Source organism: Heloderma suspectum, chromosome 2 (assembly GCF_057233095.1).
Source record: "Heloderma suspectum isolate Gila_16-S chromosome 2, 16-S_ref, whole genome shotgun sequence".
NCBI lineage: Eukaryota > Metazoa > Chordata > Lepidosauria > Squamata > Helodermatidae > Heloderma > Heloderma suspectum.
This window is the reverse complement of record NC_139459.1, coordinates 153,065,960-153,090,148: the sequence shown is the minus strand read 5'-3', so window position 1 is coordinate 153,090,148 and position 24,189 is coordinate 153,065,960. Positions and strand designations below refer to the sequence as shown.

The 24,189-nt window shown below is 48.5% G+C and overlaps 1 protein-coding gene across 11 annotated transcripts in view; it reads right to left on the bottom strand.

Annotated features, from left to right (window-relative positions):
- Window positions 1-24,189, bottom strand: part of PEX5 (peroxisomal biogenesis factor 5) — a 41,340-nt gene that overhangs the window by 3,059 nt on the left and 14,092 nt on the right. Inside the window, exons 1-15 of one of the 11 annotated variants that reach the window (XM_084835237.1) lie at window positions 22,259-22,284; window positions 21,078-21,267; window positions 20,048-20,083; window positions 19,793-19,925; window positions 19,413-19,547; window positions 17,168-17,273; window positions 11,075-11,165; window positions 9,634-9,756; window positions 9,236-9,328; window positions 9,000-9,119; window positions 7,195-7,338; window positions 4,306-4,376; window positions 3,527-3,742; window positions 3,238-3,403; window positions 713-870 (exon numbers count right to left, since the gene is read on the bottom strand). In XM_084835237.1, the coding sequence (XP_084691363.1) occupies window positions 713-870; window positions 3,238-3,403; window positions 3,527-3,742; window positions 4,306-4,376; window positions 7,195-7,338; window positions 9,000-9,119; window positions 9,236-9,328; window positions 9,634-9,756; window positions 11,075-11,165; window positions 17,168-17,273; window positions 19,413-19,547; window positions 19,793-19,925; window positions 20,048-20,083; window positions 21,078-21,227 (1,742 nt within the window). In that variant the 5' untranslated portion in view covers window positions 21,228-21,267; window positions 22,259-22,284. Of the gene's footprint in view, window positions 1-712; window positions 871-3,237; window positions 3,404-3,526; window positions 3,743-4,305; window positions 4,377-7,194; window positions 7,339-8,999; window positions 9,120-9,235; window positions 9,329-9,633; window positions 9,757-11,074; window positions 11,166-17,167; window positions 17,301-19,412; window positions 19,548-19,792; window positions 19,926-20,047; window positions 20,084-21,077; window positions 21,268-21,704; window positions 22,285-24,189 lie in introns of those variants that run through there. The other 10 variants (XM_084835240.1, XM_084835236.1, XM_084835239.1 and 7 more) reach the window with 10 other exon arrangements.

Sequence of the window (24,189 nt, the reverse complement as noted above, 5' to 3'; positions counted from 1 at the left end):
GTGGTTGTGCCTGTGACAGTGTCTCAACTTTCCGACTGTGCCCATGGGCCTAGAGGGTTTAGAGACCCCTGCTGTACTAGGACAATGTATTTGTGGCTTCATGGCTCTACTCCCCGCTGCAGGAGAGGAATCATGGTCAACAGATCCTAGCTCATCTGCATGGAAGCATCACTAATTTAAGATGCTCCTGGGCATTATGAAACATTATTAGAAAATAGGGCATGTGTAAGCTGCAGACGAGGTTCTGAAACAAAGACACACCCACACTGCTCCCTCTTTACCAAGATTAACGCATTGAATCCAGGGTAGAAAAGGCATTCAAGTGAGGAATGTACAAGGCCTCTAGGAAGTGCTCCACAGGATCAGTGAATGTGACCACTTCAAGATGATGGTGACATGGTTAAAGGCACCACTAGTCAGCTTCTTCTATGACAACTCCTCTTGGGAATGCTTCCATACTTGCCGATACACACAGGGGAGCATCGTTTACAACTGCCTGGCTCTATCTATAATCCAAAACGGAGGGGGGGGGGGTGAGCCTCAGTCCTCAACAGATGGTTCAGCATTCACAAGCACAGGCCACACCACCTCATGATGGTTTCGCCAAATCAAAAAAAGGGTTGAGAATTGAACCTCGTGCTTGGTCAATAGCCAGGGATAGAGGCAACCTGCCTTTCCTCTTCCCTTCCTATTCCTTGAAGTCCCAACTCACCTGTGGGCCCCCAGGTTGATGCAGCTAATGCCTAGGTTGTAGCGGGAGCGGATGTAGCCTGGCTGCAGTTCCAGCGCCCGCCTGTAAGCCGCCACTGCTTCCTCACTCCTGTTTCCATTGGCCAAGGTGGCTCCCAGCTTGTTCCAGAGGAGATGATCCTAGGAGAGAGCGCCAGGCAGTCAGGCTTTGTGGAACAACTCTAAGCTTCACAGGGACCCCCCGACCCACACAAGGACACGCTCTTCTTCTCAAGCTTCCCAAGTCTCCTCCTCGTGTTTCCGCTTCCCCTTGATTTTATAAGGCTCAACAGTATTGGGGTAGCACAGAGGCCAAGAGTGTGAGCTCTCAGTTGGGAAAGCCCTCATCTCTGTCACAAGCATATTAGGTGGGGTCTTAGACAAGACACTCCTCTCTCAGCTTCAAGTCCCCCATCAGCAATGGGCGGGGGGGGGGGGGAGAAAATACTTACCTACCTGACAGCGTTGCTGTAGAGACTGACTGAGGAAATGTAGGAAAAGCACTTCAGATATAGCAGAAGTGCTATATAAATGCTCAGTATTACTAGACCCCTTCACCTAGTTCTGACTGAGATGGTTGCCCTGTGGGATGATCTGCTGATGGAGGAATGCAGCCCTGTTGGCTCTCCTGGACCTCTCAGTGGCACTCACTACCCATTGACCACAGCATCTTTCTGGAAAGAGGTTGTGACACGCTGTTTTGTGGTGGTGCCATTCATTCCTCAAGGATCAATCTCAGAAGATGGGGCTGGGAGACTGCTGCTGCACCCCCTGGCCTTTGACTTGCATGGTGCCTTGGAGGCTATCTTACCTCCCAGGCCTACATGAAACCGTGTGTGTGTGTGTGGGGGGGGGAGTATTCAGAGGTTTCGGCTGAAGTGTCCCCAGTATGCCAGTGACTCACAGCTCTACCTCTTGATTCTATCTGCTAGTCCCAGGGTGGCGTGGGGTTCCTAACCAACTGCCTGGCACCAGTACAAAATTAGACCAGGGTGAACAAGCTGAAACGTAATCTGCATTAGATCGGTGATTCTGCAGACGGGGGCAGCTGCACAATTTGTCCTAGCTGGAGTTGCACTCCCACCGAGGACCAGGTTACGCACCTGGGGAGCTCCTGGATCTGCTCCTGCTCCTGGATAGGCAGGTATCAGCAGTACCCAGGAGCACTTTTTATTAGCTTCAGCTAGTTCATCAGCTGCAGCCTTTCCTGAAGAAATCAAATCTGGGCCAGGATCACCTATGCCCAAATCCCATCCAGATTAGATTGCTGTAATACTCTCTACCAGGGGCTGCCTTTGAAGACAATCCACAAACTTCAGTGGGTCTAAAATGCAGTTGCCAGAGTCTTGATTAGAGCCCTGCATTCAGATTGCACAACACAGTTCTTATGCCAACTTCACTGGCTCCGTTTTTGTTTCTCAGCCCAATATAAAGTGTTGGTGTTTGTCGCTTTAATGCCCTAAAGGGCCTAGGATCTGGGTACCTTCAGAAGTGCTTTTCCCCTTTTTGAACCTGCCTTTGCTTAAGGTTAGAGAGATGCGATGGGTACGCTTGAGAATCAGGGCCTTTCGATGGTGAATGCCACCCTTGGGAGATCTGCTGGACTCCCTTCCTTCCTGCATTTAGGCAGGCATTAAAAAGACACGTATGTCCAAAGTGGCTTTGAATGTCAGCAATGGTTGTTCTGACTGTGTTACTTTGATGTCTGATCTTATGCTGCAATCTAGTCCATTAGTCTATAATAGGAATTTCTTTTTATATCTAATTATGATTTTAATGTTTGACATTTTTGCTTTTACGGTATAAAAATCCAAAACATGAGTCAGCCTCTTTGGATATGGTCACCATAGAAAAACTCAGTACATCTTTATTAAATAAAAATAAACCTGTGCCTGGAGTGTACCACTTCGGATTGCTGGTGGGGTCTTGCATGGCTCAGTACACCACCTCCATATCACAAAAAACACAACAACCCATCCCTCCCCAAAGAACACTGGCATGGCCAAGAAGGAGCTGGAGATGGAGTTTGCAAGGGGAGTTAACACAACAAGATATTGGTTAGCGAATGCTTTGCAAAATCCTGTGAATAAGCCCTTGGTTAAAGCCCTCAAATACAAATGTTTCTAAGATAACATTTCTCTCTGGGCAGATTTGAGCAGCCACTCTCATGAGTCATTGTTGTACTGCTGTCAGATGATGAAAATACTATGGCCTAATCTTGGCAGGGTGGAGGGGAGGGGCAGGAGAGAATCCTTGCACATGGAAAACTAGAATGTCAAAGAGAAGGCTAAGCCAGAACCCTTCCACCTGACATGCTAATTTTATATGTGTAGGGATTTATTTTTTGTATGGACGAGCATTCAGTCATGCAACCACCACCAGCAGTCTGAAGTGGTGCAGCCCTGACACAGGCTCACCACCCTCAGTGAGAACAAGGTCCTACTTCACAAACTTTGCTTTAATATCCCACCCCTCTTTCCCCCTCTCTCAGCCCTGCTTGCTCCTTACATTCGGGTGTGCGCTCAGCGCAGCAGTGAAACAATCCACGGCCTTCTCATACTCGCCACTCAGGTTGAAGAGAACCCCCAGGCCACACTGCACGTCAGGGTCCACGGCAGAGGTGTTGCTGCGCACTGCAGCCAAGAACAGCTCCTTCACTTCAACAAAGAGGGAGCTGGGGGAGGAAAGAACAAAGGGATGCACACAGAAATGAAGGGCTACCCCAACTGGAGTCCCCCCCCCCCACCCCCACACACAGACACACATTTTCCCAATTACTGTCCTTTCCCAGACTCACTCAGTTAATAGGGATCCCAGGATGCGCTTGGAAGGCCCGAGACCTGGGCCAGGGCCGTCCCCGTCAGCCTCCTTCACCACCAAGGAAGCATAGGCTGGTGTGTGCCGCAACCAGTCACGGAGGGTTTCACAGGCCTGCTTCTGCAGTGACTCGTTGGTGAAACTGACTGCCAAAGCCATGAGTGCAGTGAGGTTTCCAGGCTGCAGCTCCAGGCACCTACAAAGAGAGGCAAAAGCCTATCGCTCAAAACCCAAGGGAGACGCTTGGGGTAACCTCAGGGAGGAAGGGGGACAAACTTCTTGTCTCTCCTCACCCCAAAACCTTCACCTTGCAAAGAGCAGCAGACTCATGAGTAGACTTGCTGGTGGAAAGGGTCCAGTGTCTCTCTTGGAATGCAGTCCCTCCCCAGCTGGTAGATCAAATATACAGGGTGGAGATCTTAATTTCAAGACTTCCGACACAAAATAAAGTGGCGATCCCCCAGACAACTGCAGGTTTGTAGTAGATCCACCAGAGAGAGCGAAAGGGAACGAGAGAGACCATGCTCTGTTTCAAGCAGTTAAAGATACGTAGAGCTTTGCTTCAGATCTGAGGTGAACTGAAGGTTCACCTTTAAGCCAAAGGCATCACAGAGAAGTCAGTCTTTAACCTGCAGTATACCAGCATTGCTAGTCAGTTGGCTCAGACTCCATGCTGGGACAGGGAAAAAGTACCCAGTCGCTGCTCCTCCGCAACCCTTGATAAGCCCAACGTGTGACTACACCAGGCAGGCTACTCACCGCCTGAGTGCGCTGATTGCTGCAAGCTCCTGCTCATTCTCCGCTTGTGTTGTTCCCAGGTACTGCCAGGCCTAACACAGAGACACAACAAGGGGCACATGCTGCTTTCATACTGCACAGAGCCAGGTTGAACGCCAAAAAAATAAATTGCAAGCATTCTCATGCCCCTCCATTGCTCATCTTTTCAGCGACTGGAAAGACAAAATTGTTTGTGAGGGAGAGAAGGACTATGCCCTCTCACTGCCAAGGCAATCAAGGCTGCTGTTTCCTATTTAGTCATGCTGCTTGGCAAGCCAATAAAGCTGCAGCAAAACAGTGACCGTTGACATGGTTGTCTAAACAAAAAGCCGATGCACTTCCTTTCCCACACCACTTCATGCCTTCAGTGATGTCGCCCCGAATTCATTTGCTATTGGGGGCCATGAAGTCATGATGTTGACACTACTGCAGCCATCTAGGATATCTGAGGCAACTGGATACTGACGTAGGAGTGGGGAGGAAAACTGTTCATTGGAATTGCCCTCCCTTCCAACTTCATGGAAGTGTCTCTCTTCCAGTCCACTAAAGCAATGGTCTTCAACTAGTCAAGAGCTGGGACCCATATGGAACCCCAACTTACAACAAGAGGACCCAATTTCAAGAGCCCATGCATTCAAGAGGTGGAGCCCAGCAGTAAAATGGTGGAACCCATCCTCTCTATAAAACAAAATGGTGGTGAAGGCGGCACTGCTGTGACTCACCTGAAAGGTGCTAATCCACCAGTGGGAGACTATTGCCTGAGAGGTAGAAACTGCCTGAGTTCTGTCTGTGAAATACTACTGCTTGAGTCCTGGCCTGACTGTCTTCCATTTCACAAGAAATACTGTTGCTGCTCCCTGAATTGCTAAACAATTATCTGGTCCAATTAGGGAGGAGAAATTGTCTCTCAGCTTTCTCATGCTCCCTGTTCAGGGCTCAAACATACAGCCAGGAAGATAGGAAGTATTTCTGGAAGAGGCAGGTACCCTTTTTCCCTAGGTCCTAGAATAGCATACCTTGCCCCCTCCTGCAAGCAGAGAATAGCCATACATAGCTCCCTGTTCATACTAGCCTCCAGATACAACCAGACACCCCTGCCCCTGTACACGTATGCGTTGGATATTTACTGAATAGGAAATGAATTCATACTTCCTCATCACATCTTAATGTATTCCTTTGATTTCAGGTATTACAGATGTATAGCAGATGACCAAGGCAAAAGAATTAACACTTACGTGGAGCAATGAAAATGGAAGGTATAACCATGATCTCCACATGCATATAATATGCCATGGAGCTGCCCCTGAAAGCCTACAAATAATGAAAAGGATCATTCGCATATTATTGATGCTGCCATTATATGACAGGACATAGTCCCAAAATGACTAACAATAATTGCTCAGATGGTATCCAAACTTTGTACTTGCCAGCATCTTTAGCCATTCAATTACTATGTCCTATCATATAACTGCAGCATCAACAATACGTTTATCATCAGTTTACAAGCTTCTGAGGGCCAGCTCTTTAGCACATTAGAAACTTGTGGGACTCTGTTTCACCCCCTTCCCTTTTCGTTGCTCTGAAAAAGTGCTACTCCTTTTAGCTTGATCATCTTCCATTTCTTTATGATACCCAAAATCAAAGAATACATATGAAAATGTGACCCAGTTATGAACTACATTCCATCATACATTCTACATATTGGTAGCTTAAATTTGACATGAACACATAAAATAAAAAATATGGGTGCTAAGATCTGCATCTTATTCTGGAAGTGTAAATGTTAACAGTGATGTCACTGCTCACAAAATGGCCAAGAATCCAGATGGCTTACCCAAGGCCCCCCACCCCACCCCACCCACACACCACCATCTTCCTCTCAAAGCTCCTGAAGAGTTTACTTGGGACACAGAAATGCACACAGAAAGGTACCCAGGTGCTGTACTAAGTAGGATCTACACTAGTGCCTCTTTTGTGTGTGAGGCACCACTAATGAATACAGTATTGTTTGCTTTTTAAAATTATTTTTTAAGTCCACCTTCGATACTGAGCAGGAATGGAGGTTTAAAAATAAATTGTGTGGTTATTCACAGCTGTGCAGCTGTGCACAGGTGCCCATAGGTGGGCAGTCAAAAATGCTAACCAAAAAAAAACAACCCACAGAGGAGGAGAAAGACAACGGTGGGGAGGTCATGATGTCATTTTTGGTGATGGGTTTCCTGCCCACAAATACCATAAATACCAGTGTGAGGAAAGAGCATGGAACAAAAAGAGGAGGAAGAGAAAGACATGGGAGGGGGGAAGAAAGTGGAGAAAAATGTTGCAAAACAGATCCTACAGCTTTAAATCCCCTCCTACTACTAACAGTTATACTACCATTTGACTGGAACGCATATGATTTAGCAGCACATGGAAACCACAAGCACCAGAAAAGTAATAAAAGTAGTTTGGGAAACAATGGAATAGTAAGAAAAAAATAGGCTGGGGTCATGTGTCCTATGCATGAGCCGGACATTCGAGTACTAGGATCAAATGCTAGGGTACCTTGGCTCCTAGTCAGAATATGCACTAGAGACTTGTGGAGACCTCCAGAAGAGCATGCAAGGCAGTCAGTTCCTCGAATGTCAAATGGCTATTCTGAGCATTCATACTAATTGGCTCCTTATGCTAAAACCGACTATTTGGTCAGAGAGAGAAAAGCAGTATGAGATGGGAAGAGCCCCAACTCTGCACCAGCCATCCTTCATGGTCCATATGGTCACAGCTGGAAACCTTCTCTGCCAGACAACAGAGGTCACCCGCTTCCCAACCTGACCTGATCCTGCCAAACAGAGGAGAAGTGTGGAGAGCTGCACTCCCTCCTTCACTTACCTCCGTGTGATCAGGGTTCTGTTGCACAGCAGCCTCAAAGAATAAGACTGCATTGGGGAGGTCACCCTCCTCCATGCATTTCAGCCCTTCTTCAAAAGCATGGGGGTGATCCCGCACAGGGTTTTCTTCTTCGAACTGGTATCCCTATCAGGGTAGGAGAGTGAAGCTATTGCTGTTGTTATGAAAGAGATGCTCTCCCCCCGCCTCCACACAAAGCATCTGTTATTTTATTCCAAGGGTGGGTGGGGACATAAACCAGTTACCACTTTTACTACCCTCTCTTCCTCCTGTCAACTCATAAAACATATGACATTCTTCCAAAATCCATATTAGGGCAATATCTTTCTTAGGCCAACTCAAAAGATCATAAAATAGTGTGCAAGCTTTTGAGTTTTCCAGACTCTTCTTCAGGCTAGGTGGTGAATAAAGCAAAGTGGGGAGGGGTGGGGGAGGGGCTGATGGTGAAGCCATGGAGCCTGCATTTAGTCACAGCTGGTACGTGGCGAGAGGCTGCAGATATTCAAACTAGGCTCTACCAAGTACTGAGGTGGCCCCTACGACTGCCCCTAGGACTGCAGGATGAAGAAACAAGCAAAAAGAATGGTTGATCCCACGTTTTAAAAAAAAAAAAAATCCAGCTATTACTCAGAACTGTCTCCATCCTTAGGCAAAACACACAGGTTCTTCAGTAGGTGGAAAACAGAGAGAGAGAGAGAGAATTAATCTAGACAGTTTTGTGTTAACAAAGCTGGATATAATGTAGACAGTGTCTGTATGAAGATGTTTGCAGCTGCAAACTGGGGAGCTGAGATGTCCAATAAGGTAGGAGAAAGTCTCTACTGTCAATATAGGTACACTCCCCATGTGTAGAAAAATTGCAGCAGCTCAGAACACACACCCCACTGTCTCAAAACTAAGAATCACGGAGGTGAGAGGGCACAGGCAGCATTGCGCACTTGGCCAACGGGGGAAAGGAACTGGCTGAGCATGGAGCCCCATGATTCCACTGTTCATGGAATCATGAATCACTGTTCCACTCAGGGCCAGAGCTTGGACAAGGGTGCATTCGAGCCTCAGCTCTGTGGGAAGCGATAGGAGCTTACTCAGAAGACAGAACAGGTCATCAGCACTCCTTCTCCACTGCCCACGACAAACCTCTGCTGCTCTCTCCTGGACCAGAATCAGCTGAGTGCACAACTAAACCTAGTAGCAAGGACAGCAGTGGTGGAATGGGTCTCCCTACCCACCAGATCCCTACGGCAGGCAAGCTTCCCTCCCACTGTTTAGCTCAGGGTCGGGCAATGTGTGGCCCTCCAGATATTTTGTCCCACAACTCCCATGATCCTTCAGCAGTGGCTATGCCGACTAGGGCTGGTGAGAGTTGTAGGCTAAAACATCTGAAGGGCCCCAAGTTGCCCACCCCTGGCTTAAGTCCTCCCTTGGATATGGGAGGAGGAAGTGGCAGCCACTGAAGGATGCACTTCGGTAGCCATCTGGAGCCTGGGAATAACCTTTAACTGCTGGCTGCTTACCTCCTCCACTGAGTCTGGGGGAAGGAGAAAGAGGAGGTGGAGGTGCATAGCGTAAGGTGGGGGAGGAGACACCAGTATATAGGAGAAGGGGAGGGGTGGAAGTACAAAAACCTTTGCTCCTCACTCTAAGGTTTCTTACATTTTTCTCTTAAAAGGAGAATTCTGTGCCTGCTTGCTCACCATCTGAAGTTGCACAACCAACAGAAAATGTGGGGGATGGAGAAGCGGGGGGGGGGGGGAGCCCGAGGAACTGCATTCTCTCTGCACCAGTACCTTGTCGTAAGTGGAGCTGGCAAGATCCTCATAGTCTGTCAGCCAAGGATGGGCCTCTGCATCTCGCTTGGCCATCTCCTCCCACTCAGCCTGCAGCTTGTCCCAGAAATCCACATCTGACTAGAGAAGAGGGGGGGCAGCTAAAGCAGGTCCCCTCCAACTGCCTCAAAGACATGCATCAGATGTCTCCCTCCAGGGGGGCTGCTTTATGCCCTACCTCCGCAGCAGTGCATTACCTCCACAGCAGTCTTGGCCTGCTCAAACTCTGGATCCAGGCCGAGTGTGTCCCCAGAGTGTGCAAACTGATCTACCCAGGCTTCGGATGTGTTCTAAGAAGAGAACATAGCAGGAAGAGACTTTTATTCCCTCAGAGACAGATAAACTGTGCAGCCCTGTCCCATTTCTAAGTGAGCAATACTGAGAGGGCAAAACAATTATCAGAGTGAAAAACTGTCAGGCCTCCAAGACAGAATTATGACTGGAAAGTCTCTTTTCTGCTCCTAAACTACATACTGCCCTGTATGAGCTCATGCTTCTGGTCCCCAGTTCTACACCATCACCAAGAGGGTATTGGCTACACAGAGCAGGCTGCAAGGGGGCTTACAGCCCTGAGCAGCTGAGAGTCCTGTCCTACCTGCTGCTGTATAAACTCAGTTGCCCATTGCTTTGCCTGATCCTGGTCTCTGGGGGTAATGGTCACCTGATTTGCCTCGATGGACACCCTCCCATCTCCAATCTGGCGGACAAACTTTAGGAACTGCATGAAGAAAGAAGACACAGGTAAAGACCATCACTATTCAGCCTTTACACTCTCGTAATCTCTTGTATCTGCACTAGCCTGGAACCTAGAGACAGCAGGAGACACATATACCTTTACCAGAGCACAGGGCACTCACAAGGCAGCCATGTAAATTAATTGCAGAGGATCAGCAACACATTTCCTGGAAGGCAATTCCAAGAATAAGATCAGAGTGGAAGGCCAAGGCCCAAGGCCTGCTGCTGCTCCTTCACACTCCCATTTTCTCCTGGATTGGCAACAGGAAGTCAGGGGGACAGATCCTGCCTGGAGGCATCCAGTCCCTAATCCTCAAGATACGACTGTAGTCCTACAACAAATGAGTGCAAAGGCGGCAAAGGGGCAGCTGTGAGAGCACGTGGAGAGTGTATCTGTGCACATGCATGTGTGTGGCACAGTCACATTTCAATCCCATGCTTGCTTCCTTCCTTCACGGATCTCAGGACAATGTATGTGAGGGTTATTTTATTCCCACAACCACCCAACTGGCTGGCCTAAGATTACGCAGTGGGCTTCACGGCTAAGCAGGGATCTGAATCCAGATCTCACTGGTCCAAGTCCAAAACTCTATCCACTACATCAGACCAGCTGATGGACAAGTACCCATATTCAAGGAAAATCAAGAGAGTTAAAACATTAATCAGTCCCCTCATGAGGCAACTGGTAGGCTTAATGAACCCAGCTCACACCAGGCCGTCATCTAAAACTGTCAAGGCAGACCAAAAGGCTTGACCTAACCATCTGTCACCAGCTGCAATATGGATTGTTGTCTCTCTCTCTCAGGACCAGGTTTTACATTCTACCCTCACCAAGTGATTTTACCATATCGTTTTTCCTCACTGTGATGCGCATGAGAGAGTGCTTTCATATTGAAAAACCCAACATTTATATACGCAGAAGGGAAAAAAGCCTGAAAACCTCACACTCTCTAAAAAAAAGTCATACTTTTTATTTTTACTTAAGAATATGGTATTTAAGACTATACCGTGTGAAAACAACGTGGCAAAATAATCACATGAGGACTGGCTCTCCTTCCAAGGAGGAGGAAAGAACGATCTGTAGGCCAAGCCAACTATGAACATTCAGGGACAGGAGAGGCACAGGAATAGGTACGTACATCCCCCCCTTCTCTCTCTCTCTCTCTCTCTCTCTCTCTCTCTCTCTCTCTCTCTCTCACACACACACACACACACACACACACTCACATTGCCTCACTCAGCATACCAATTTAACAAGTGTGCCCACTTCCCTGTGATGAGAACACCAGTCTTCTTTTTACCTCAGAATCATTCAGTTTCGGATCATCCACTTTTGCGAGAAAATCATTGGCAGTTTTCCTGAGATCATCTTCAGGCTGGTATTCCTCATACCTATGATCAGAAAGAAAAAAAGGTGGTACAGAAACAAGCTAAAAGGATGCCATGTATTTAGGAGGGGGGTGTAATTGGACATATTAGATTTTTATTTATTACATTTATATTCTGCCCTAGAGTTTGCAATGCAACTCCCAGGGTGGCTTACAAAATAAAACAAAGAACAACAATTTCAATAACAGCATAAAAAAATAAAAACAGCCAAAAAGCAGCCTAAAATCAGCATCAAGTACAGATTAAAATGAGTTGTAAAATCATTAAAAGGCCTGGGGAAAAAAACACACACAACCGGTCTTCTGCACCTGCCACTGACAGGACAAAAGTCTCTGGGCCAGGCAAGCCTGTCTGGAGAGGCATTTCCAAAGACAGTGTAGCACCACCACCAAAAAGGCTCTCCAGAAGTGATGTCTTAAGCACTGCCAGATGTATTCCATTTGTTCGGTCCATGTCAGCAGTTAGCAGCTAAATTCTGAACTTTTGAGATTTCTGAGTAGCCTCCAAAGGTAGCTCCACATATAAGACATTGCACTAGTCTAACCTAGAAGTTAGCACAGTGTGGATGACAGCGTCAGGGTTCTCTCTGTCCTGCCAGGGTCGCAGCTTGTGCATCAACCTAAGCTGATGGGAGACATTTTGTGCACAGACACCACAAGGCTGGGTGTAACAGTACACCTGATCCTTCAAGGTACAGCCTCCATACAGAGTATGTCAAGCACCACTGTCTAGATCTGGTGAGCCACCTACCACCAGTATCTCCATCTGGAATGAGCTTCAATGTATTGCCCCTAATCCAGTCCATTATTGATCTCAGACTCCATATCCACTGTCACACCTGTATCTGATCGAAGGAAAGATAGCATTGGGTGGCATCAGCCTACTGATGACATCTCACTCCAAATCCCTGGATGACCTTGCTCATTTGTTTCATGTCGATGCCAAACAAGATGAGAGGCAGAATGGGGCCCTGTGGAACACCACAGCAAAAAATCCATGGGGTATCACCTTATGGAAACAGCCCCTAAGTAGACATCCTCCCTGTCTCAGAGAGGTGCTCCCAAAAGATGTCATGGAGGACAGTATCAAAAGCTGCTGAGAGGACCAAGAGAATTAGCAGTCACATTGCCCTCCTCCCCAAACAGTTGGCAACCAGCCACTAATTGGTACAGCCTTACGTGCCCTGCGAGGCTTAAGGAATGGTCTCATAACCTCCCCCCGAAGTCAGCTCTGACCACTCCCTTTCTCAAGGAGGCAACCCAGCCAGTCACCCCCAGCCCACCCCTGCAAGATCTTATAAACAAGGAAGGGTAAGCAAACAGGTGGTAAAACACACCCCTTCAATCACCTCAGCCACATCCTTGAGCCCCCAAAACGGAAATTAATCCACAGAACTGGACTAAACAGGCCCCTCGCCACCTCCAAAGACACGAACGGTTACCAAGGCAAGGCAGGGGCAAACAATTGTATCCCTGAAGTGCTTAGCTGGCCCCTGATGTTCAGCAGATCATTTTGCAGCCTGGGTTGAAGACAGCCCCCCACCATTCAGAAAAGCTCCACCAAACAGCAGCCATGGAAGACATTGCTTCTTTGCTGTCATCACTACTACAGATTAAGTTCCAAAAAGAGTTTTAACCCATGTTTCAGCAAACTCACTTTCCCACCATCTGCTATCCAGCCATTGTCCCACCTGCTTCATCCCTCTCAGCTCATGGGTAAACCAAGGAGCTGAAAGGGTTAGTGAGAGAGGGCACTTTGTGGTGATGGTGTGTCAACAACTCGAGTATGCTCCACATCCCACAGAGAAGCCAGAGCTTGGACCAGAGCATCAGCCATGCTGGCTGAAAACTCCAACAGGAAACCATCCAGATCCACCAGCCGTTGGGGGCAGACCATTCTAAGTAGCCCACCACCCCTGCAGGACAAAGCAGCAGCTGCAACTCTAGATTAGCCCAATACCAAGAAAGAATGCTGAGGTGCTCCTTCCAGCCCTTGCCGTGAAACTAAGCCAGAATTGTAGGCTGAGCACCACTGTTACCAAATCTCCTTTCCAGACACGTGTACGCACATACACAAGTTCAGAGATACACCTGTCTAAGGGACCTTTGAACTTTATCATAGCACATTCCAGCAGAGGTGACCCAATGATGCATGTGCGCGTACCCACACCCCTGTTCAAAAACAAGGGGATTTTATTGAACACTCAGGAATAGATAACATCCATACTAGTTACTCTGGGGAATTCGTTTGTTGGCAAAAGGCACCATGTAAACTCCGAAATGGGACTCAATCAGTTCATACATTACAAACACACCCAGACAGATAGCAAAAGGCAAAATGAGTACAGATATCCAGGCACCAGGTTCATGGTGGAAAATCACTGAAAAGTCCACTCGTGCCTAAACCAAGGGCCATGGTGCATGGAGGAAAAGGCTGCACACATGCATGCAGCACCAGGCTTGCACTGGGCTAGACTGTGGCTCTGAGGACATTGCAGAGGTCAGAGCTAAGCAAATTGGGGGCTCCAACGCTGCTCAGAGAGAGGGAAATTTGGGGGCGAGATTGCAAGATGGGGAGGGAAAAAGAGTGCCCATGGTTTGTCTTTAGCTGTGGGTGGTGTGTCGAGGGGAGTCCTTGTCACTTGTGCACAGTTACTGCACCAAAAGGTGACTGTGATGAAAGGTCAGGGCAAGACTCGGGTTACTTATTTCCAACTCACACACACAGTCCAATTTCCAACACCTGGTGTGGAGGCCACTTCCCATTTCTTCTATCAGAAGTTCACTGTGCAGAAGGGGGCTCCAGGACACATTGCATATCAACCCAGACAGTTTAGCTTGCTCGCAATGGGGATGAGGAGGAAACAAGAAGGGGACCTCAAAGAGGAAGCCTAGCTGCAGTCCTTCCCACTGGACAACCAGGGCAAGACTGCACTAAGGTGGTCCAGCTTCCAACCAAGATCTGGTTCAAAAATTGACCGAACTGTTACACATTCACACAAGCACATGATAAGTAGGTACAGGAGTGGAGGCTACAATTAGTAGAGGAAAGCCCTCCAGAAGATAGGAGAGGGCTTGAAAGACCCTTTCCCTGGGATCTCATTAGGCCTTCCTGCAGACAGTGCTGGGGAGCAGGGAAACTCCCGAGGTTTCAGCAGAAGGAAGGGACCCTTGAAGGAGGCAGTAGGGAGGCCGCTGCTTCAGCTAAAGTGGGTACCTGGGTGGCCAGGGCAGGTGCTCTGTAGAAAAGAGGGGTCTAACGAGGCTTGGACAGAACCCCAGATCCTACGGCTTAGAGTGATTTCAGCAGAGCAAAAGCCAACGCACGCCACCAGGGCTACTGAGTGTGTCACACAGCCAAGTGACTTCAGTAAAAGATGCCTGCCTTGGGGGGCCGGGACAGGGGCCTGAGTGATTTCAACAGCAAAGTGATACCTTGCAACACTGTGGAACTGAAGCCTAGGGTTCTTATAGGGTTTGAGCAAAGACTACAATGGGACAAAAGACTCTGGTCTGATGAAGACAATAAACCAAAAGAGGGGAGAAGGCTCTTGCGCAGAGTCAAGATTGGTTTCGGACAACCATACAAAAGAACGAAATGACCTGTTGCCAATGCCATCAGGGCTCCTGGAAGGGCTAGCTTGGGATGGGCAAAATCTACTCAAGAAAGTGATGTGCCCAAAGTTGTGGCACTTGATATTGGAGAAATCCCTGTCCAAATACTGTGCTTATCAATGATTATGCCCCATGAGGAAGAAAGTCACTCTGTGCCTGGGGTGTGCGCACATCTATGTCCCTGACTGCTATTCCCGATCTAATTATAGGGTACTTAATCTAGTGTGCTTGATTGAGTGGTGTTGCTAAATCTGAACCTGCATATATGACTAAATGGTGATGCCGTCCTGGCAAAACCACTCAATAAATTGTTCTGTCACATCTCCAAGCCTGGACTTGCTCCAGTCTAGGCGGAGTTTCCTAAAGTGAATGCACCATACTCTGCCAAATACCGGGGTGGGGGTGGGTGGGGGGGGGGTGTCTGTACATGCTCTGTGCCAAGCAGCTTGCCAACACCACAGCCTCCTTCCCTCACCCATGTGCTGGAATGCACACCACCTGGTGTTAAAAAAGGGGGCGGGGGAGTACAGCAGTACATCCATTGTGCAACCAATGAGTTCTGGCAATCAGGGATCACACACTTTAGACACAGCATTTGGTGTGGTGGTGGAGCTATGGTGTCTTAGGCCCAAACTAGATGAGTCATTAATGACGGGATTGCCTTTTGCCTATCTTTTTTCTTCAGTTAACAGCAGTCATGGCAGGAGGCAATCTAGATCAGGACCACGGCATGTGTTGTGTGTGGGGAATCTTTTGCCCATACGGTGGTCCCAACCTAGACCCACAAACACACAGCTGCGCTTTAGTAACTTAAATTCTCTTTTAGTACCTCTCTCATGCTTCTATGACACTACTATATGAGAAGCATGAGAAATCCCTGTGCTACCACAGCGCCCTCAGCTGATTGGAACCCCTTTGCTGGAGAAGTCAAGAGCTACCCAAAACACTGAGTCTCAGACCTGGTGGCTATGCTTTAGCCACCCACACCCAAAGGAACAGAAACAGTTCACTATCTGCTTTGATTACAAAGCCCTCTTTGCAGAGGGTTCTACAGACTTAGCAGAGAGTCTATACCACAAGAAGATCTGGGAAAGTAAGCCACATCGGTACCGCTGCTCAATATCCAAATGGGGGGGATGCCACTCCCTACCCAGCTCCCCTATAAACATCTCTCTCCATTCCCTTTGGGTAAAGATGGTGAAGCTGGCTGGGCAGACATGGCTGCAGGCAGACTTGTGTCAGGGTGCTGCGACACTCTTTGCCACTCTGGGTTTGAAAGCATTTCAAACCCAGATCTCAGTACGTATTTCATGAGGTGGTTAAGGTGATTAATCTCTAGAACAAGCTAGAAAAGAATGTCATGGGGACCCAAAAAACATCCTGACCACCAACCTGCAATATGGGACCCACTTCAAGTGTATCTTATACAGAGACAGAGAAGGAGAGAGAGAATAATATATAGTGAGAGATGGGCAGTGTCACATTCCTTTGTCCTCTCCCTTCGCAATCAACACACTCCAAGATACCAGGCTTCAGGCTCACTACTTTATTAGTTAAAGTCCAGGTTCCTTACAAATGCAAATTCTAGGCAACTCTCAGGCTACAAAGGAAACAGCTACTCCACACAATTACGACTACCAATAGAGGAGCCAAAGTGGAAGTTGCCAGTAGTTTGAACAAGAACTTCCTGGCCAGACTAGCTTAGGGGGGATGCCTCTCCCTTACAGTTGCTCCCTCCTATGTAGTCTGTCACACATAGCCAACCTGGAGGAGCGTCTGAGCTCCACCTCTAACTTTCCCGCTTCGCTCTGCGATGGACCCTCGCATCCCTCAAGTCACGCCCCTCACTCTCCTCCTCCCCCAAGACCTGGGTTCTCATGGAGGAGGAGAGGGGGGCCCTTCAGGCCGAGCCATCTGTGTGCCAAGGTCTGGAGAAGAAGGCCTTGCCATATCTGAGCTCACTAGGGAGGGAGCCTCCCCTGGTTCTGGCTGCTCCCATTCTGAGTCTGAGCTGTTAACTGTCTCCACATGCTCAGATTCATTCCCGACAGGCAGGGGCCCTGCAGTGGGAGAGCACTGTTCTAAAGGAAATGCTGTACTTCTAGCCAATGTGACAGGCCAACATGGACTGACAACCCAGAGCGCTTCAAGGGCCTAGAAATCTCTCTCAATCCTAAAAGTCATTTCAACCTTTAAAAATATAGTGAACTGAAGACCACTCATGTACTTGAAGCCTACTGTTGGGACTGCCAAAGGATATCACTTCTTCATTAAAAAAAATGGATCTGTCAACTCTGAACTTGGAAAGTGCTACTTCGGGTGACAGTGAGATTCTGTAAAATTGGAAATTGCACCCATATTACTATAGAAAGAAACTACAGAGGTACTCACCATTTATCAGCCAGTGTTTGATCTTCTGATTCACCCAGCCACAATTTCTCCTCTGACTGCTCCAAATATTCTTCTGCCCACTTGGCAGGAGACACAGACAAGGGATCTTTGCAGAAGTGGAATGAAAAGAGGCCTTAAAAGCTGTGTGTTATTGACCTTCCTGATAGAGGAAAGATGAGCTATTGTACACAACTGAGAAGCACCAACAGTCATTGAGGAGAATTACATAGGAACACATGAACCTGTCTTATACCAAAAATGCTTCCAGAAAAGGCTTTTACCTTGACATCGCCCTACCTCAGTCACAGAATTTTACAGATGAGAACCTCTTCCACTCATAACATTCCCTTGTTTTCTTACTGCTTCTCCTATCTTTTTTCTTACTGCAGAAAATCCAGTAAGAAGAAAAAGATAGAATAGCTGCACAAAGCCTTCTAATCAGGACCACTAGGAGCCCTCCATCTAGAAGCACCCCAAGTCCGGCTAGCCTTAGCAAAAACATCACCCCTGACCTAATTAAAGTTAGCGATGTGTATGGCTCACTAAAATCAATGGGACTTAAAGTTGGTGTGCTTATTTGAACTGGAGCCAGTTAAGCTAAGATGCAGTAGCAAAGCCATAATAGATTTAGTTAGCATCATCTGCAAGCTGGGATATTGTCCCATCCCCCACACCTCCATTTGTAAGGAGGAGAAAGAGAAGCAACAGGGATTTTCTAACAGATTGGGAATACCAGACTGAAAAAATTCAGAAGAACACCACGACAACAACAACTGAGGAAGAGTCCCAATGGCAAGTCTGACTTGTCTAGAAGAAGAGTGCCACAACTCATTACTACATTTTATCAGAAATGGCTTAAAATCTGCACATGCTAGCTGAGGATAACCCTTTATACATCTGATGAAGTAGAAACTAGTCACTGAAGGCTTATTTGTGGCCAGAAAAAGGTGTCCATTACATATTGTATTGTTATCTGTATAATTCCCTTAGGGATTGGTTTCTGAACGAGATTCTTGAAAGGGGTCCTTTTCCGATTTGTTACCTAGTCGGTGATAGAGACTATATATGTAATATATTTGTCCCTATGTTTGTTCTTGCAGCCCAATGAATTAGATCTAAGTTACAGAATGGGGTCCAAATGTGCTGGGGATCTCAATTTGATTGTATTGCATATTTGTGATGACCAACAGTTTTTAGCAAATAAATCTGACTGACTGGCTGATAGCATAATAATTTTTTTTAGTACTCAGGTGCTAAAAGACTTTGTTGTTTTTGCTGCAACGTACTACTACAACTACTCCTCTGAAGTGCTTAAATCTAGGTAACCTTAGTATTAGAAGGGGTTAGAATAAATAAGGATTCTTACCAAAAAAAAAAAAAATGGACTGCCAAAGAAAAGTTAGGTAGAGGTTTCCAGAAGATCAAGGTACTATACAATATGGTGCAGGAAAACTGACTTATTCCACCAATACTGGACCTTGCTGGACAGCCCCACCTACTATGGCCTTACTTTTTCCACAGGTACCAGTAGGGATGGCGGAGAATTCTGCCATGGACCCCAATGAGTCTGTGGTGGACTCCGGAGTCCATGGCAGAATGGAGCGCTTACCTCCGCCTCCCTCCAGAATCCGTCTGAGCTGGCTCCTCTGAGCGGCAATCCTGTGGAACCGGCTGCCAGCTCCGCACTGCTGGCGATACAGCTGGCTGCCATTGCCGTGCTGTATTGCTAGCTGAGCGAGGGCTAACTCCGGACGCAAATGGCGTAGTGGATGCCATTTGCAGCCGTAAAGCTGTTAGATTAATCTAAATGCAGCCATTTACAGCTGCATTTAGGTTAATCTACAAGCTTTACAGCCGCAAATGGCATCCACTACGCTATTTGCATCTGTTTTTTCACGCGATAGGCGATACGGCACAGCAATGGCAGCCAGCCGTATCACCAGCGATGTGGAGCCGGCAGCTGGCTCCACGGGATCACCGTGGAGTGGGGCCAGCTCAGATGGATTCCAGGGGGAGGGACAGATCGCCTCACCCCGCAAGCAGATTCCCACCCGGACCAGCAGGTAGGGAATCTGCCCACCCCTAGGTACCAGCCTACTTCATCAGATGCATAAAAAGTACACTGAAAAGGTAGTGGTATGTACACATGAGGCAAAACACACTAGAGGATAAGCCTGGTTAATAAGTGACACCAAGTAAGAGTGGAGGGTGAGAAATGACAACTCCCTCACAACATCAGCCTCACCTGTAACCTCCGCAATGAACTCCTGGGACCAGTCAGCTTCATTATAATCCACGGAAACATCATCTGTCCTGTCAGCAGCATCAAGGAACTCTTGCGCCCAGTTCTCAGACAGAGCCAGGGCGGCCACCCCTGGAGCTGAGGAACAGGAAATAGGAAGAATTCAGAATGGGCATCCGAGTGCTAAGCATCCCACTAGCCACAAGGATGAGAGAAGTGCTAGTGCACCGAATGATCTGCTTCCCTACCCTTCTTCCTGAATTCACTGAAGCTACCCACCCCCTTTTCAGGGGACACATTCTCCTAAACAAGAAGCTACAGTTGGTGCTGCCGCCACCACCACCACTTGCCTGACAGATTTGCTGCCCCCTGTTCATACTTACCTCTCTGTGGAGCCTGCCGGAAGCTGGATTGCTCAATCTCCTGCATCTCAGCCAGCAGATCATCCATCTTGAACGTCTGTGGGGCACGCGACAGCAGAGGGCCATTCTGCTCTTGCAGGAACTCTGCCAACAGCTGCCAGAGAATATACAGGTGAATGTGTGCATGCGAGCACACTCACAAAGGGTGGTGGAAACACTACAGAACAGGTCAGGGAAGGGGAGGAAGGCAGAAAAACGCAACATGGAAAGACTTACTTCATCTTCAGAGGCTCTTCCGAGAGGTTTGGACACCTGCAGAAGAGAAAGAACTGTTATCTCGTGATGGAGTAATGATCCCAAAAGATAAAGAATAATTTCATATGTGACAAGTTGACTTGTGCAACAGCAATTTCAGACAAGATGAAGTAGTGTAGGTAAGACAAAATACATCTCCTTTCAGATGGGGCAAGTGGTGAATCCATGATAGCAGTATCAGGCCTTGCCTTTTTTGAGAGGCCTCTTGCAAAGTGAGTAGGATTCTCATCTAACTAGTGTTTAAATCTCCCTGAACAGTACCTGATTTGCAAAAAGGCCAACTTTTCCAACCCCGGAGCGGTGATGAAGTTGGGCAGATGCCCCCTGGCTACGTTGCTTGGGGAGCACAGCAACTCCCCCCATGACATCAGACAGCCCTCTCAAGCATCTTGACCTACCGATGCCAATGGAAAGCCCACAAGCAGGATATGAGCACAATAGCCCCCTCCTACTTGTGCTCCCTAGACCCGGTATTCAAAGCCATACTACCTCTGACCCTGGAAGTAGTATATTCCCATTATGACAAAGCAGCCATTGACAGCCTTGTCCTCCATGAATTAATCTAATTCCCTTTTTAAAGCTGAGTTGGCGTTCATCACTACATGCTGTGGTAGCGAATTCCATTGCTTAACTATGCGCTGTGTGAAAAAGTACTTCCTTTTATCTGTCCTGAATCTCCCACCAATCAGCTTCATGAGATGACCTGGAATCCAGTATTATAAGGAGTGTTATCTATCTATCTATCTATGAGCTTTCTCCATACCATGCATAGTTTTATGCACCTCTATCATAGCCTCTCTTAGTTGCCTTTTTTCTAAACTACAAAGCCCCAAATGTTGTGACCTTTCCTCACAGAGGCATTACTCCAGCCCCCTGATCATTCTGGTTGCCCTTTTCTGCATTTGTATCCCCATTAAGCTTTTCTCCCATCCCAAGACATCACAGAGCAAAGGACACCTCAGAACCAGTCCTCCAGCTTTGTTAAACTTACCACCTCAGCCACAGGAGCGGTGGGAGGCCAAGCCAGGGCCCCCTGAAGCCCCTCTTGCTGCAGGCCCTTGTCCTGAGTGAAGTGGCTGGCCAGCTTCATCAGAGGATTGGAGCCCCCACACTCTGGCTCCACCAGCTCCCTCATTGCCATGGTAGGTGTTAGGAGAACACCACACCCACACGACCCGCACCTGTGCAAAGGAGAAGCAATGGCAAGTTATATGGCTATGAACCTCCTGCCCACCTACTGGGCAAGAGAACCTGGGCTGGCAAATTCTTCCCGCAGTTGCAGGATGGATTTCCAAAAGGCACCATCGTATCCAGCAGACTGTGGGGGGTGGAAGACTGACATTCTGGAGCAGCATACATAAAATGACACCCTTGTACCCTGCATTAATTAATCCAGAATAACTGCCATCCACTTCCTACACGAACACTAGCACCAATAATTTCTAAAGAGAAAGGTGCCGCACCATTGGAGTTGCAAGACTGTGGGCCGCTTCACACTCTACATTTTTATACATACAACTACAAGTTAAAGATGTGAATGCAGCAAACACGGGTATCATGCGGGAATGCAGCAAACACCTGCATCCCTGTGTTTAGGATACATTCAGTAGGGGCAAACCCAAGTTCGGCTCTCCTCTCCTAATCCCCGACATTCCGGACGGGGCTGTGGCTATTCAGCAGTGAGTGAAGTTCAACTCGGTGCCCGTTCAGACGAGATCCCTTCCTCTCGAGGGCCGGCCTCGGCACTGAACCGGGCTTGCCCGCGGGCTCAAGCGAAGCCCCACGGACGCCCACTGTCACCGTGTATCAGCAGACACCGGGAGGAGGAGGACCCCCCTCGAGCAGGCTCGGATTCCTGGACCCGCCTGCCTGCCGCTCTCAGCTGCGCCTCGCTACGCCCGGCCGGGCTCCAGCTCGCCTCCCACGCCCGGCAGGCCAGCCTCCTCCCCCCATAAGCTTCGGCGATGAAACCAGCCAACTCGCTAGGCTCGCAAGGCCCCGTTCCCTCCGGCCGCAAAACCCGGATTTCCCGGCCTCTCCACGGGGCCGCCTTCTGCCCGGGGGAGCTGGGAAGGGCTCCGGTGCGCCCCGGCGGGGACGGCCAGGTGCACAGTCCGGCGGCGGCAGGAGGGGCCCCTACCTGCCCCCCCCTCCGTCCGATGCAATGCCTACCTGCGCAGCCCTGCCCGCCCGCCCGCCCGGACGCCCGCCCGGACGCCCGCCCGGACCTCGCAACACTCGCAAAGAGAGCAGGGGGCGGAGCCAGCTCTTAAAGGGCCAGGCATCCCATAATGGCTGCCGCCCAGGAACAGCTCTTGCCAGGACCTGAGAGATCTTTATGTTTGCCGGGGAGGTGCAGGTCCATGGCGGGAACCGATGGCACGATCCTGCGCGCTGTTGGCTCAGGAGTAAAAACCAACTGAATCCGGTGGCCTAGTCAGCGTGGTCACGTCTGCCGCTTTGCTTGGGAGCGCAACGCTCTTCTTCCATGCAGGCGTGCCTATTCTCGTGCCCGCTCACTCGATTCACCCGCAGCAAAAACAGCCAAGGTGCGTGCGGTGCTTTAACCTAAAGATCAACGCGTTTATTATGGCGTACGTAAACTTTCGGAGACTCCGCTCCATTTCATCAGACGCATAAAATGTTCGCCTCGGTTGACAGTATATGGGTGTTTTACGTAGGCATTGGGGGGGGGATATAAATAGCGAGGCCAGATGGAACTTATTGGGGACCAAATCTCATTGAATGAAATCAGGCTTACTTTATAGAAAACATGCATAAATCCAGCAGGGCAGCTGCAGTCTTAAACACACGTCCTTGAATGGCCCGCTGAACTCAATTAAAACTGTTTACTGTGCGTGGTTCCAAATACCCGCCTCCATTCACAGATGAGGAAAGGGAGGTGCCTAAGGAGGTGGTGGGCTCTCCATCGCTGGAGGTCTTCAAGCACAGACTGGGCAGCCATCTGTCAGGGATGCTTTCAACTGGATCCTGCACTGAGCGGGCTTTGGACTCGATGGCCGAAATGGACCCTTCAAGCTCTATGATTCTATGAAATAAGGAGGACGCTGTCGCAACATCGTGATTCATGTATCATACTGAAGAATTCATGACGAACCTAACCGAGTAGTGTGTGAAACGGCTGGCTGTGCTCTGTATGGTGCTATGCAGCCCAATGCTAAACATGTTTACTTAGAAGCAGTGGTGTAGTGGAGGCAGGCCCCGTCACTTTTTCCTTAGCAGGGAGTCTGATGTCATCTGCCACCCCCCTCGGGATTCCCTGTTCCCTCTGAGCTCAGCTGCGATCCTCGTTGTAGCTGTGGGGGGAATGAATTTTCCAAGCAACAATATATTGTTCCATATTGGAATGCAAAGTGTTTGGGATGACTCAGTCTGGAATAGGCGATTAAGACCTATTCGCTTCACCAAAGACATGCTCCTGGTGGAGATGAAAATGCCTAGAACTGGTTTGTTGATATGGATCAACACAGCTGCCTGACATTTTTGGGCTGCCCTTGGAGACTGTCACAATGAACTCCTGCATTTCCAAATTTACCACTGCATGTGTGTGTGTGTGTGTGTGTGTAATTCAGTCCAGCTGGGTGTGTGGACATTTCTGTTGGAGGGGGAGGGGGGAGATATAATGAAGGAGCTTAGGGAAGGCTAATGGGTAAGGCTGGGGCCCTACGGGAGTGTGCCAGGAGGCTGTTTAAATGAGAAGGCATCTGTCCATGAGGGCTGAGTTGAGATGGTGAAGCTTCCATAGAGTATCATATTCTGAAAACCTAAAATGTTTGTGAGTGAGTGAAAAGGATTTTAACACCCCTGCATTTTTTCTCAGATGTCTAGTTGACATAGCACTGCCTTACTCTCAGCTGCACTGCTTTTGGATCCCAGTTGAAGGCTGTATATCTTACGAGGTTGTATAATCTTAGAAGGGGGTGTTGCTGGGACTGTCATGAAGGGACCCTGCCCTTCTGAACTTGACACTACATTCCTGCTTAGACGCAAGTAAGTCATCTTGTCTTTGGATGAGGCTTACTCCCAAACAAATATGCCTAGGCTTGCTGCTCTGTTCATAGAATCATAGAATAGTAGGGTTG